We start from the raw sequence: 14616 nt of genomic DNA, 5'->3' as shown, positions 1-14616 counted from the left end.
GGAGTGGGGTTCGAACTGTATTGACTGTGGGGTTATAAGACGTTTGTGAAACTCCTGGGAAAGAGGCATATGTAGACTGCTAACGGGGATGTGGGCGGCACCGGAATGGGCACAGGGAGTTGGGCCTAGAACTTTCTTGTGCAGGTTGGGGCAGAGGCTCTACCTAAAGCTCTCCTGGGATGGAGGCCCAGGTTTAAACTCCCAGCACAGAGGTGTGGAGACTGACCTAGAATTTTCGTTTTGAAGGGAGCAGTATGGGATGTTTTCCTAAGTGGTGGGGCGGGACCAGAACTTTTCCAAGGTGGGTGTGATTACATTGTTTTTATGGGAAATGGGTGGCTCCAAAACGTTTCGGAGAGGACTGAGTCTAAACATTTCCAGGTAAGGGGCGGACTAGCACTTCAAGAAGAAGGTGTGGGAGTGAGGGCTAACATTACCTTGGAGTGCAGGTGTTTGTGTGCGCGCGTGCAGTGTGTGCGTTAGAGGAGCCCCCGTCATGGGAGAGGAGGAGACAGATTGGGTAGAGTCATTGGCCTTAGTCCTTCTGTTCCCTCTGACCTCAGGAACCCCGAGTGCTGTGTCCAGATTCTGCAGGGAAGGTTTGCTGGGACCCTGGTCCCATCCTGCCAGCGGAATGGTGAGAAGGAAAGTGGGGTCTCTGGGATCTGAGCTTTGGGGCAGGGGCCTTGGGAGGAGGGGACCCAGGTTCCTGACTCTCAGACACCAGATTGAATGGCACTGGGGTGGGTGTAGGTTTTCCTCACTGTCTCTGAACTGTCTACCCCTCTCAGTCGGCCACACTGGATCTGAAATCGAAGGAGGAGAAGGATGCTGAGCTAGATAAGAGGATCGAGGCTCTTCGGCGGAAGAATGAGGCCCTCATCCGGCGCTACCAGGTGCCCTAGCCCCGCCCTGGGAGACCCCATCCCCTCTCCTCCCCGCAGTGAGTTTCCCTCACCTCTCCCTTCCTTAAAACCTTTTCATGACTTTTCATCACTCTCGGGATAAAAGCCAAAGGCCTTAGCCTGGGATCCCTTCTTTCATTCCATCATTCATTCATTCATTTGTTCACAAGTATTCTCCAGTGTCTTCACTGCACCAGGCCCACTGCTGAGTGGTGCTGGGGAAGCAGCAGTGATGGAGATGGCCCTGGTCCCCGGGCCTCACAGGCCAGTAGGGATCCAGCTGTGGCTTCAGTCAGTGATGACAGAGTGGGCAAGGCTGGGATGGAGGAGTTCAGGGTTCTGTGGGAGCCCAGAGGGGGCTCTTCACCCAGGCGGGGGGATACTAAGGGGGCTTCCTGGAGGAGGGGATTCTGAGACCTAAAAGGTGAGTAGACCATTAGTCGAAAAGGAAAGCATAACACGTTTCGCACAAAGGGAACAGTTTGTGCAAAAACTTGGAGCTTAAAGTGGTCAGTTGGGGGATATTGACCTGGAGTGATCAGCTGGGGCCAGGCCATACAGGGCCCAGAACACAAGCAGGCTAAGAGTTTGGACTTTTTCCTAAGGACACTGCGGAGCCCTGGAGGGCTCTGAGGGGGAGTGGGGCCAGGTCAGAATGCCTTTTTAGGAAGACTCCTCTGGCTTCTGTGTGGTGGTGGGTGGAAGGAGGGGATACTGGAGACAAGGAGGAAGCTGGGGCAGGGACTCCAGTGGGGGATGTGGAGAAGAGGTGCCCGGCCTGGGACAGGGCTTTCGGGAGGGACTCAGTGACTGACGGGCCGTGGTGGAGTTAGAGAGGAGAGAGGGTCCAGGACGAGGCCCAGGTCCCTGTCACAGGTGACAGAGTAGGTGGTGGGGCTGTCCCTGAGATGGGATGAGGAGTGGGTTTCACTTATTCATTCTTCATGCGTTCGTTCATTTAAAGCAAAAACAAAACCATACTGAGCCTCTGTTGTGTGCCAGGCAGTGTTCTAGGCTCGGGGTATACATCAGTGAACAAAACAGGCAGACGATTAGCAAAATACACATAACGCGGGGTAGTGATGGGTCAGGGAAGGCCTTCCTGAGAAGAGGACTTTTGAGCGGAGACCTGAAGGAGGTGAGGGACTGGAGGATCTCTGGGGGAAGAGTGTTCCCGTGGGAGGGAACAGCGGGTGAAAAAGGCCCTGAGGCAGGTTTGAGCCTCGTAGGTTCCAGGAACAGTGAGGAAGTCAGAGTGAGGGGAGAGAGCCAGAGGTGAGTTCATGGTGGTAACGAGACCAGACTCTGTAGGGCCCTGTCGGCTGTGGGGAGGCCTTTGGCTCTGACTCAGAGATGGGCACACAGGAGGGTTCTGAGCAGGGGAACAGCCTGGTGGAGTTTGAGGGAAGATGCTGAAGTGACCAGCTTTCTTGCCTAGAGCTCCAGAGAGAGGTCTGGGCTGGGACAGACTTGGGAGAAGTTCAGGGGGCTGTGGGAATCCAGCTGGTACAGAGGACCCCTGACACTCCCTATCTCTGTTGTTTGCTCCTAGGAGATTGAGGAGGACCGTAAAAAAGCTGAACTCGAGGGAGTAGCGGTGACAGCTCCCCGGAAGGGCCGCTCAGTGGAGAAGGAGAATGTGACAATGGAAATGGTGAGCTCCACGCCGGGGTGGGGACTCGTGAGTACAGGGCGGGGGCGATTGAGAACTAAAGGCCTTCCCAGCTGCCCCAGACCTGTGGGAGCCTTGATCCTGGCAGCTGCCCTCTGGGCCTGGGATGTCCCCGTCTCCCTGCCCCAGTGACTGTACTTTCCCCCCCTCCCCCCTTTCCAGGAGAAGAACCTGGGTCCCTCCCGGAGGTCTCCTGGGACCCCTCGGCCCCCAGGGGCCAGCAAGGGAGGCCGGATCCCCCCTCAGCATGGAGGCCGGGCAGGCATGGGCCGGGCATCCCGCAGCTGGGAAGACAGTCCCGGGGAGCAGCCTCGAGGAGGAGCTGGGGGCCGCGGCCGGAGGGGTCGGGCCAGGGGGTCCCCTCATCTCTCTGGAACTGGAGATGCCTCAACTGCCGACCGCAAATCCAAGGTGGGAGCCGAGCAGGGGCTGGAGTCCTCTGGCGAGGCTCCACGTTGTCCTGTTTCTGTTCCTGCTCTCAAACTGATTGTCTCCTTCATCTATCTTTGTCTGCTTCTTTTTCGGCCCCTCTCTTCAGCTCTTTTTCATCTCTTCTCTCCCTCCCTCCCTCCCTCCCTCCTTCCCTCCTCCAGGCCAGTGCTTGTAGGTACTCTCCCTGTCTCTTTCTATCTCTCCTGTTTCGCTCTCTGTCTGCTGTGTGCTTGCCCACCTGCCTTTCCTTGCCCGTCTCTTTTTTCTCTTTCTGGTGCCGTCTGGTGGGCTCTGTCCAGTAGCGCACGCGCGCACGCTTTCTCTTGCATGTGTGCTTACGCACGTGCTCTCTGTCACTCCCCGGATTTGTTGGTGGGAAACAGTGATGTTCTTACTGTAACTGCTCCCAGTGCCCCACCACACAGGTTAGCAGAATGGGAGGCTGTCTGGCGTGGTGGCTGAGGGGTCAGCCTTCTTCTGTTAGTTCCCTGTCCTTGGGCAGCTCACTTCCCCTCTGAGAACTTCCTGGTTCTCACTCTTAAACGGGAATGAAAATCAGGTTTAAAGGTTATTGTAAGCATCGTGTGACATCAGACATTGAAACTCTCAGAGTAAGTGCTCAGTGAGTGTTACTTAAGGATGGTTATTACTTGTAGGTGCTAAGCTGTTGTAACTGAAAGACCCCAAAACGCCATGGGGTCAGTCAGATGGTTCATTTCTCTCTTGTATGCTGAGTCCTGGAAATGCCACGTGCTCATCTAAAATTCTGTTACCTTGGAAGGAGAGGAGAATGGATTGTGGGGGTCACCTGGCCATGTGCCGAGTTATTACTGTGGCATTGTTACCGTGCCAGCCATAGTGTGCTGGGGTTCCCACCCCTCTCCCAGGTTCAGAGTTTTGCTAGAAAGATTCACAGCTAAGATTTATTACAGGGAAAGAATACAAAATAAAATCAGCAAAGGGAAAGAAGGGCCCATGGGCTGAAATCTGAAGGATACCAGGTGCCAGCTTCCAAGAGTCCTCGCCCAGTGGAGCCACATGGGCTGCACTTCATTCTTCCAGCATTGACAATACGTGTCAGAGGTCATCGACTGGGGACTCATTAGGGACCTAGTGCCCAGGCTTTTTATCCGGGGCTGGTCATGTAGGTGCCCTCTGCCTAGTACACGCACAAATTCCAGACCCAAACGGAAAGCAGGCGGTCAGCACACGCTGTATTTGCACAAACAGTCGAGGTACGTTGAGCCCCTTTATCGGTTGACGGGGGACACACTGAGAGCCAATGCCCAGCTGCCAGCCAGGGGCTGCCATGCACGCAGGCCTAAGAAGAGAGCCTCAGAAGGTGACGGACGCTCGGGTTGAGTGGTTCTTTCTGACGCCCTGTGTCTCTCTTTGTCCCCTCCCTCCCCCACCAAGGAGTGGGAGGAGCGGCGCAAGCAGAACATTGAGAAGATGAATGAAGAGATGGAGAAGATTGCAGAGTACGAGCGCAACCAGCGGGTCAGTGCCTCGGGCGCCCCCTGGCGGTGGGGCGGAGCCGCCCGCCCCCGGGAGCCCGCCAACACCCCCCACCTCCGTGTACCCGCAGGAAGGTGTGCTGGAGCCCAACCCAGTGCGGAACTTCCTGGACGACCCCCGGCGACGCAGCGGGCCCCTGGAGGAGCCTGAGCGGGACCGTCGGGAAGGCAGTCGCCGGCACGGGCGCAACTGGGGGGGCTCCGACTTCGAGCGGGTGCGTTGCGGCCTCGAGCAGGAGCGGCAGGTGCGTGCCGGCAGCCGGGGCTCCCGGGGCCACGACATTCCTTCTGGCAGCCAGTCTCTGGGTTCAGGGGTGGGGTGTGTGTGGAGGGCCGGATGCGGCGCAGGAGACACAGAGTAGGGAGAGGCCGCAGCCCTGCACTCAGGCTTCGCCCCGCCCCCCCCACCCCGCCCAGTGATTGTCGGTTCTTGAGCCAGCACCACACTGCTTTCCTTCTGAAGCTTTCTGTGTGTTTTGGCGATGTTTTCTCATTACTAACGTTAGTGATATTTACTGGGCGGGGCCAGGCACTGTTTTGGGTGCTGGGACTAAATCAGTGACCATGTAATAAGATGTCAGGTAATGGCAAATGTAGAGAAGAAAACTCCAGCCCAGCCGGGTCAGGGGACAGAGGAGAGAGGGATGCTACTAAGAGACAGAGACCTGGGATGGCCTCTCTGAGAAGGTGCCACATGGGCAGATGTGGCTTTGATCTTCTCCACGTGTGACCTGGAGCCGGTGGCTCTACCCCCTCCCCCCAGCTTAGAGGGCCTGGGGGAGGGGGTGTGGCAGGGGAGGGTTGTAGCTGGGTCCTGACTGCCTGTCTGCTGGGGGCAGGGCCGCCGGGCCGGCCTGGGTGGCGCTGGGGACATGACGCTCTCCATGACGGGCCGGGAGCGGTCCGAGTACCTGCGCTGGAAGCAGGAGCGGGAGAAGATCGACCAGGAGCGGCTGCAGCGGCACCGCAAGCCCACCGGCCAGTGGCGGAGGGAATGGGATGCTGAGAAGACTGATGGCATGTGAGTCTCTGCCCTGCCTGTTCTGTTTGGCTTCTCGACCTCGGCCCTGACTTCTGACTCCTTTGCCTGTCTCTGGTTTCTCACCCTGTGTATCAGTTAGCAGTTGCTAGGTGATGCTGCGTAACCACCACCAAATCTCAGGGACACATGAAAGCATTTCTTTCTCACGTGTTCACAGGTCTCCTGGGTTGGGCTGATCCAGGCTGGACTTGAAGCTGTGGGTCTACCTGGGTGTGCCTTCCCTTCGGGCTCCCTGGGGACGTGCTGGCCATGGCACTGGCAGATGTGCAGGAGGGAGAGTGGACACACTTCCCTATTCTGTTAGCCAGCAAACCCTGCATTGCTGTGGCAGGAACTTAAACTCTGCCCACTCTAGTGGGTGGTACTGCAGTGGCTACATGGCCAAGGGCACAGATGTGAATTCTCACACAGGGAGGGCATGAAGAGTTACTTATAGTGATTACAGCTCTGCATCCTCTCTTCATCCCTCTAACCTGTTCCCCACCAACCCAAACTCCTTATCCCGGTGGCATTATTATCCTCAGGTCTGACTCTGTGCCCTTTCGGGTCCCAGGAAACATCCCGTTAGTCAAACTTAAAGCAAAGCCATCATCCACAGGAGCCCTGACTTCCATAGCGAAGACAGAGAGGTTCTGGAAGAGCTGCCCAACGGCAGTCTTATGGTCAACAGCTGTAGTTTTTACATCATCCTGTATCCTCTGCCGTGGCGCTGGCTGAAGAAAGAGGATCTTGTCTGTGTGCCTGGCGGTCAGAGCATTTATTTTTGGATTGTGAGCTAAGCCTGTGCCAGCGTGAGAAATGTTTTGCACAGATACTGTAGCTGATCTTTCTAAGGTGTAGACAGGTGGGGCTTTGGGGGAGATGTTCTCAGGGTTAACACTGAGAAAGTAATTGTTTTCCTCTTATGTCCTCAAAGCAGCCGGCAGCAAGTCTCACTACTGCACATGTGCAATGATTTCATGAGCAAACGTTTATTGAGTCCCTCCTGTGTGTCTTGGAAGGTTCTAGGTGATGGGGATATAGCTGTGAGGAAAATGCTTCTGTCTTCATGGAACTTAGAGTCCAGTGGGAAAGATGGGCAATGAATAGAGCTCATGTCAGATGCTGAAGAATAATGAAGCAGAGTATGGAGAGGGTTGGAGGCTGCTGTTCTGGACTTAGATAATATATGTAATAATATGTGATTAGGAAGTTTAGGAAAGCCTCCAGACTGAGGGCTGAAGGAGGTTAGGGAGTGAGTCGCTGAGAGATCTGAGGAAGAGCAAAGGCCCTGAGGCAGGAGCTCCATGTGGTAGGAGAACTTGCTTAGCTGGGGAGGTGAGAAAGAGTGATAGGAAATGAGGCCGGACAGGGAGCTGGGGATCATGTACTTTCCAAATTTTTGTTCACGGGCGGGCAGGCTTTCAAATACTGAATTTTTTTCTTCTGTATTTGTCACTATGATGTCAAATTTGCCCCTTGTCTTTCACCTGGTCCTGTCCTCGTTTTAGTCAGTGACATTCCTCACCTCTGCCCGCTTCTGGTTGACCACCTTGCCGTCTATGATCTTGATTTCTGACCCTGGCCCCCATCTCTCCCCCTAATCTCTTCCCACCCTCCTGTTCTCCCTGTGCCCCCAGCTGCCTGCTCACCCCCTTTCTCTTTCCCCAGGTTCAAGGATGGCCCAGCCGTGGCCCTGGAACCATCCCACCGCTACGGTGAGTGGGAGTCCTTGGCTGGGGTGAGGCAGCTGGCTGGGCCGGGGCCAGGGGAGGGGTGGGCGTGGTTTGTGCCATGCCCTCCACCCCCAACTTCCCCTGGGTTTTGTTGCAGATGACCAGGCCTGGGCCCGGCCTCCCAAGCCCCCCACTTTCAGGGAATTCCTGTCCCAGCACAAAACTGAGGTCAGCCGTAGAAAGAGGAAGAGCGGCCGACCTCAGGCCAAGGCAGCCCCCCGTGCCTACAGGTGGGGGCACCCCTTCCCCTTGCACGTGCACAACCCCAGCGGGGCTGTGTGGCTCTACCCCTGGCCATTCTCTGGCTTGTGTGTGGGAGGGTGTGTCTTTCTGTCCTGTCTTGGCCCTGCCTGCCTCGGGCACTCGTCTCCCTGTGGGTCAGGAACTTGGTTTTGGGGGTGTTGGGGCCTGGCTCTCCACTTTGCCCTCATCTGTCCTCTCCTCCCCTCCCATCCGGGTCCTCTTCTGCCACTTGGCCCTCCTCCACCTGTCCATCCCTGACGGGCACGCCCACCATTTCCTCCTCCTGGGTGCTCCAGCGTGCCAGCTCCCCCCACCCAGCTGAATGTTGCAGCTCTGTCTCTGGGGGGTGGCGCTGGGGGTGGGGAGCCCTTCCTCTTTCCACCTGGGCTTCACCCCATTCCTCTGTTCCCTCCAGTGACCACGATGACCGCTGGGAGACGCAGGAGGCAGTGTCTGCAGCCCCTGAGCCCACACAGCCCTCTACCCCTGAGGAGGCGCCCATGCAGGTAGGGTGGCGTGTCATCTCTGGCAGGTGGTGTGAGAATGCCCAGGGCCCACACCCTCTCCCCGACCTGCCTTGTGTTTCTCACAGCCGCCTGAGAGCCCGGCCCCTGCCCATCAGCCTCCCGAGGACGAGGACGAGGGTGAGGAGGGCGAGGGCCGGGAGGGCGAGGGTGACGACGGGGAGGCCGAGGAGTGGGAAGACATGAGTGAGGATGCGGAGGAGGAGGAGGAGGAGGTCGAGGAAGAAGAAGAGGCTGATGAGGAGGGAGAAGAACCAGCCCGGGACCACCGGCCCCACGAGCCTGAGCCCAGTGGGAGCCCCAGCGGGAGCCCGAGCGGGAGCCCCAGCGGGGAACGTGGCGACGAAGAGCCAGCCAGGCCGGAGGAGCCCCTGCCACTCCCCCAGGCCCCTGCCACGCCTTCCAGCCCCTTCTCGCCCACCGGGGGCCACCAGCCTGTGTCCGACTGGGGTGAAGAGATGGAGCTGAATTCTCCCCGGACCGCCCATCCGGCTGACGCCCTCTCTCCGGGTGAGGCCTGGCCTTTCGGAAATGCGTGAAGCTGGCTGCTTGTGTGTGTGCTTGAGGGGTACATGGGGGACCCTCAGGCTCAGCCCCAGGACCCCGTGTGTCCCACCGCCCTGGTGGCTAGGGAGGATGGGCCATGCCTGCCTTTGGAATGCCCACCCCCAGATCCTGCCCTACTGCGAGCTATTCAGAGTGTCCTCTCCAATAAAGAGTTCACTTTCTCCAATGACCCTCCCCACGTGTGTCCTTGAACCCCCTTCTCACTCCCCAAGGGCCTTCTGTCTTGGGTGGGGGGATACTTGGAGGGGAAGGGGCTTGACTGGGCCTCCTCCTCCTCCAGGAGGTGACCAGCCAGCCCCTGCCTCCTTGAAGAGTGGGCCCAGCCTCCCAAGAACCCAGAAAGCTGAAGAGGAGGGGTCTGAGACAGCTCCAGGTGGGGGAGCGGCTGTGTGGTGGCCTTCTTCCTTCCGCTTCCTCTTGGGCTGAGGGGAAGAGGGTTTGGGGGGAGTAGAACGGGGTGGAGTGGGTCTCCACCATGGGTGTGGGGAGCAGCTGGACGGGGGCGGGGGTGAGGGGGGGTGGGATTACGCTGCTGGGAAAGGTGGGCGTGAAGGGGGTGGGGCTAAAGGAAGGACTTCCCCCCGGGCCGAGCCGCTAGGAATTGAGTGTGTATGGGGTTTGCGGGTGAGCAGGTGGAGCCAGGATGGGATTAGGATTTAGAGACCCATCCCAGGGGTTCTGGAAAGTAATCTAAAAATAAGGGGGTGGGCTAGGTTCAGGGGGAGGAGCTAAGGGCAGGGTTAGAAATTTAAGTAGGTCAAAAATAAGAATGGGGAGGGGCAGAGTAATAGATTTAGCTGTGGGCGGGATTAGAGTTTTGAGGTGTAAATTAGTAAATTGGGGTAAATTAGAATAGAAATAGGTAAAATAGTGGGGTAAAAAAATTGGGGTAAAATAGAATGTTGGGGCCAGCGGACCTGGAGCCAGAGGCCAACCCTGTCTCCACCTCCAGCAGGTGGAAGCCAGATTGTGAACCACGGACCTCCCCCAGGAGTGGGATTAGGATTTCGGGGTAGAGCCAAGGAAGGTCTGGTTAGGACTCAGGAGGTGGGCAAGGGAAGTGAAGGGTAGGTCCTGTGGGGCAGGCGTGATAGAGGTTGGCTTAGGCCCGTGGTGGGGTGGGCCCGCGATCCGAGAGGACGGAGTTTATGGTGGTGGCTGAGGCCGGGGTGCCCAAGCGCTTTGCCTTTGGGTCACGTGACTGCGATCTCGTTATATCAGATTATGTATTCGATTGTAAACAGGGTACTGCTGGGGTGGGTGTTGCTGCGTGGGTCCACTCCGAGGATTAAAGGAGTCTGAGACTCGTAAGCCGCTTAACGCGGGGTGGGCGGCAGCCAGGCTCAGTGGGGCAGAGGGGCGGGGCTAGAGCGTCCCGGGTCCGGCGGTAGGGGTGCAGGGGTTACTGCTGCCCTCCAGTGACCACCCCTTCTCTTTCCAGAGGCGGACCCTGAGGGCCAGGAGACGGCGGAGATCACCGACTTCCAGAGGGTGCGTTTCTGCAAAGTGGTGGCGGCCGCTTCGCCACCGGGGGCCGCCCGCTGACCGCGCCCGCTGACAGTGGCCTCTGCGCTCTGCACTAACCTCCTGCTGCCTCGCTCCTCTGTCCTCTGCTTCCGCCACACTCCAGCCAGGAGAGGGTTAAATGTAAGGGGGGAGGAGCCAGGGATAGTGAACCGGGTTGGGCCAGGGCTGTAGTCCAGTCTCACAAATGGGGGGCGCTGTGGCACCGGGGTGGCTGAGACGCCCCCGAGTTACCGCCTAATGGAGGCCATGGGGGTCTAGGTGCCAGTTTCCGGGCCGTTTTCCGCCTCCAGGAGCTTACATCTGGGGCATGGCGAATAGCCGGTGACTCCTGAAGGACTTGATTTCCTCGGCCGCCAGCCCGGTCCCTATTAAACGCAGTGCTTCCGCTAACCTTTGAACTGTGTTGCTGGCGGGGGCAGGCTGGGTTGCTGAGCTTGGCGGGCTTTTTCGTGGCCGAAGAGGCGGGAGGAAGGGGGTCTTTCTTCTTCCACCCCCCCTGAAACGTCTTCCCTCCCCCCCTCCCACAGGCCTCCCCGAACTCCTGAAGACGCTGCTGGGAGGGGACTGAAGCTTCCCCGCCTTGATGGGGAGGGGGAGGCAGGAGGGGCTTAGTCTGGATCTCCGGGCTGTGCTGTCTCGTCCCCGGAGCCCACTCTGGACCCCATGGTTTTAGAGGGGGAGAAATTGAGGGTGGTGGGGGAGGAGATGGGGAGGGGCGTGATTGGTGTGTGGGGCGGATCTGGAGCTTCGGGTTGTGAGCTTAGACCTCAGGACACAAAGTATGGAGGAGGCACGTCCCGTGAGGGGGCGTGGTTAGGGTGACTGGGTGGGGCCAGAATTCTGGTGTATGGAGTTAAACCATGAGACGGAGGATGTTAGGATGTGGGATGGAACCACGAGAGCAGGTTTAGATGGGAATCCCTTATGCCGGTGTGGGGCGCAGACAGCGGCGGAGGGCGTGGTTTAGAATGGGGTGCGCAAACTAGTGGAGAAAGGAGGTGGAGCCTGGACCGAAGATGGGTGAGGGTAAGGGGAGAAGAGGGTGGGATCGAAAGTTGGGGTAGAGTTTAGCTTGGAGAAACGCAAGTTACAACTGGGGCGGCACTGCGGCTAAGGAATGGCGGGACTTAAAAGGCCTGAGCTTGGCAAGGGAGTGGTGGACCTAGATGCCTGGAAGGAGTCCGAGTTCCGAAAGGGGACAGGGTTAGGGCGCAGGGAGGAGGACAGAAAAGGGAGAGCGGAGCTAAGCGCCGGTACAGGTATAACATCTGCCTGGCCAGCCTGGCGGGTGTCGGCTGAGCCGAGACTTAAACGTTTGAGAAAAATCGAGGTATTGCGTGCTTGGGGCGGGCCCAGAGCCAGGTGGGGGCGGGGTCAGAACGCCGTGGTTAAGCCTTAGGTTGATGATGGTTGGCCGGAGGCTGAGGAGGGGGCGGGCTTACAACGCGGAGGGAGCCCACCCGCGCGGGGGCGTGACCACGCTGGCGTGGGCGGGGTTGGACGAGGGAGTGTTAGAGCGCGAAGGCGGTCCTCGGAGGGGGCGGTCCCAAGGGGCGGGTCCTGTGTGGGCTGTGGCGCTGGGCCGAGTGGGCTGCGGGGATGCGGGGCACGAGCTGCGTGGGTGGCGGCGGCGAGAGCCCGGGTGGCGCGGGGCTGAGCGAAGGCCCGCGGGGCCGCTGGCTGCGCCTGGCTCCTGTCTGCGCCTACTTTCTCTGCGTGTCGTTGGCTGCCGTGCTGCTCGCTGTCTATTACGGTCTCATCTGGGTTCCCACGCGGCCCCCTGCGGCCCCGGCCGGCCCGCCGCCCAGCGCGCAGTCCTCTCCCTGCGGCGCCCGCGCGGGTGCTCTCCCTGCCTCGGTGCCCGCCGCTGCCTCAGTCTCTTGTCTCCTGGGAGCCCCTGGCGGGCCGCGACCCCACCTCGAGCTGCCGCACAGCCGCCGCCGCCGCCGCCACAGCGACCCCAGCCGCCGCCCGAGCCGCCAGACGCCGGGGGAGACGCCGGAGGCCGCGGGGGGCGAGGACCCGGGTAACCCTCCTTTTCACCCAAGATGGACCGCCGGCCCTCGAGAGCCCGGCGTCCTCGCCGCGGATGCGCCGTTCCCGGATTGGGGTCTGGCTCCCTCTTCATGACATCGTGTAGCGTCTCCGGAGCCGTCATCCTGAAGAATGGGGGGCGAAGAGGGGCTGGCTCTGGGCCTCGCCCCTCGCAGCTTCTCCACCGTCAGGCCGGTCCTCCACCATCTGGCCGACCGCATACTGATATTTGCCTCCTGACCCTCCCTCTTTAGGATTCTGAGTACAGTCTTCAGCCCGCCCCCCTTCTCCCTGAATCTCCGTATCCATCTTCCACCTGCAATAAACTCAGCCCCAGCTGCCTCGTGCTGTGTTTGTCGTGTTGTCTACAGAGGTGCCGCCCCTCTCAAGTTTGTGAGGGCAAGTCCTTCCTGGTATCTGATCTTCGTTTCTCTCCCTAGGTGGGCTGTGTGGGTTCTCCCCTTCCCTTGGGGGGCCCTTTTCTTCTTCCATTGGTATCATGTATTTTCTGGGTTGGGGTGAGAAGAGGCTTGTCGGCAACAGGGTAGTTGAAGGTCAGGCAGTGTGAAGGACTTCGCAGTTTTTTGCATGCTTGGGGCAGACGTCAAGTTCCTCTGGAGGGGAGCAAAGGGTCCGGCCTCCTGTTACAGCACAGGAGATGAGAGATGGGATGATCTCAGCAAGAGCTGGGTTTCTGGGAGCTGTGATTCGTATAATTATAATGTCGGCGACAGAAGCTAAGTCACCTGGAGATGTAAGGGTGCTGCTGGGAGAGAATGAGGCCTTCTTCCTGGGATCTGAGAGATGAGCATGGACAGGGGTGGTGGTAGAGCTTCTCTGCCCCTCTGGAAATCACAGAGGAAGTTATCAAAGCACGCTGCTGCCTTTGAAGATTAGTGCAACCTCTCTGGTCTGCAATGCTGCTTGCAAACCAAGGTAGAGAAACTCCAGTCCTGCTAAAAGAGTCAGAGGTGGTCGAGTCCATTTTCCCATCCCGACTACTAAGGCCTAGCTCTGGGCAGGGCGTTGGACCCTACAAGCAGGAAGTGGTTTCCTGTCCAACTACCTCCCTTGAACTGGAGACTTCCCCAGGATGGTGAAGCTGAGCCTCTTTCCTAGACTGGGACATCTGTGGATATGTACCTGGCTAGGAATGTCAGTCCGTTTACCTCCTCTGCTTCCTCTACCCCTCCAGCACCATTTCCCAGAGGGTGTCTCCAGAGTGAATGGAACTCAGGCAGCCAGCACCTTTTTCCAGTTAGCGTAGATGGTGGTTAGGGGCACTCACCTTGGGCCAAGACACCCAGTTTCAAATCCTAGCTCTTCCTGTCACTAGCTGTGTGACTTTGGGCCGGTAACTCAGCCTCTTTGGTCCTGTAAAATGAAGATGATCATAGTATTTATCTCATGAAGTTTTCTCTGCGGATTAAAGAAGCTGGTGACTTGAAGCCCACAGAACAGTATATGTTCTTTCTCTCCACCCACCTCTGTCCCTTGGGGTTTTAAAAACCACAGCTTGGATCTCAAGGAATATCCAGTCAGCCCAGAGCCCTGGACACCAGCCAATGGTGAGTTAGAGGGAGGGACTCCATCTCTGTTCCCACTGGCCCCCTTCTCTCTAGTTCTCAACTCACTTCTCCCAACCTGTTTTCCTGCTCTCTTGGTTTCTCGTCTGTGTGTCTCCCTCACCGCTGTCTCCTCTTCCCCTTTTCTCTCTGTCTCTCAATCTTTGTGTGTCTCTGTCTCTCTGTCTGATGTCTGTCAATATAATCTCTGTTTCTATCCCTGACTCTGTTCTGACTCGCTCGCCTCAGCTCTCTCTATTTCATCCCGCTTCCTCACTTTTCTCCCCCCCCATCTTGATCCAACCCCCCCCTCTCATTTTTCCCCTAGTTCAGCCTCCCTCACTCCCCTGTCTCCTCACCCCCCTCTTTTGTGTGTTTCTCTTCCCTTCTCTCTTCCTGTTTTTCGCAGGCTCTCTTTTGGTCGCTGTCTCTTGATCTTTCATTTAACAAATATTTATGCAGCACTTACTATGTGCCAGGCCTTATTTTAAGCACTGGGGACACAGCAGGGAACAAAACAGGCAGAAATTTCTGCTCTCAATGGAGCTGACATATCAGTGAAGAGACAGACAAGAAATATAGATGAATAACTTAAGTATATGTTATTACTATCAGGTAGTAATAAGCACAAAGGAGAAAAATAATCAGGGCATAGGGGATAGGGAGTGATGAAGTTGCTGGTTACTGGCTAGAAGCCTAAGAGAAGTGAGGGCAGGACATGCAGATCTTGGGAGAAGAGTGCTCCAGGAATCAGGAACAGCAAGTGCAAAGGCCCTGAGGCTGAAGGTGCTTGGCTTGTTCAAGGAACAGCAAAGAGGTCAGTGTGGCTGGAGCAGAGTGAATGAGAGGGAGGGCAGGAGAAGGTTGGGGGAG

At 57.9% G+C, this 14616-nt stretch overlaps 2 protein-coding genes across 2 annotated transcripts; both read left to right on the top strand.

Annotated features, from left to right (window-relative positions):
- Window positions 1-496: 496 nt before the first annotated feature.
- Window positions 497-8589, top strand: CCDC9 (coiled-coil domain containing 9). Its single transcript, XM_065898283.1, has 11 exons — window positions 497-520; window positions 792-896; window positions 2458-2559; window positions 2740-2988; window positions 4426-4509; window positions 4598-4771; window positions 5366-5547; window positions 7219-7265; window positions 7381-7513; window positions 7942-8032; window positions 8119-8589. The coding sequence occupies exons 1-11, from the start codon at window positions 497-499 to the stop codon at window positions 8587-8589; spliced, it is 1662 nt and encodes a 553-aa protein (XP_065754355.1).
- Window positions 8590-11743: 3154 nt separating this feature from the next.
- On the top strand, window positions 11744-12274 carry INAFM1 (InaF motif containing 1). The gene has a single exon (XM_065898282.1). It carries the CDS (start codon window positions 11744-11746, stop codon window positions 12272-12274), a length of 531 nt encoding a protein of 176 aa, XP_065754354.1.
- The last annotated feature ends 2342 nt before the right edge of the window (window positions 12275-14616 follow it).

The sequence above is a fragment of the Phocoena phocoena genome, chromosome 20 (assembly GCF_963924675.1).
Source record: "Phocoena phocoena chromosome 20, mPhoPho1.1, whole genome shotgun sequence".
NCBI classification, from domain to species: domain Eukaryota; kingdom Metazoa; phylum Chordata; class Mammalia; order Artiodactyla; family Phocoenidae; genus Phocoena; species Phocoena phocoena.
Note: the sequence above shows the minus strand (reverse complement) of the source record. Positions and strands in the feature narration are given on the sequence as shown.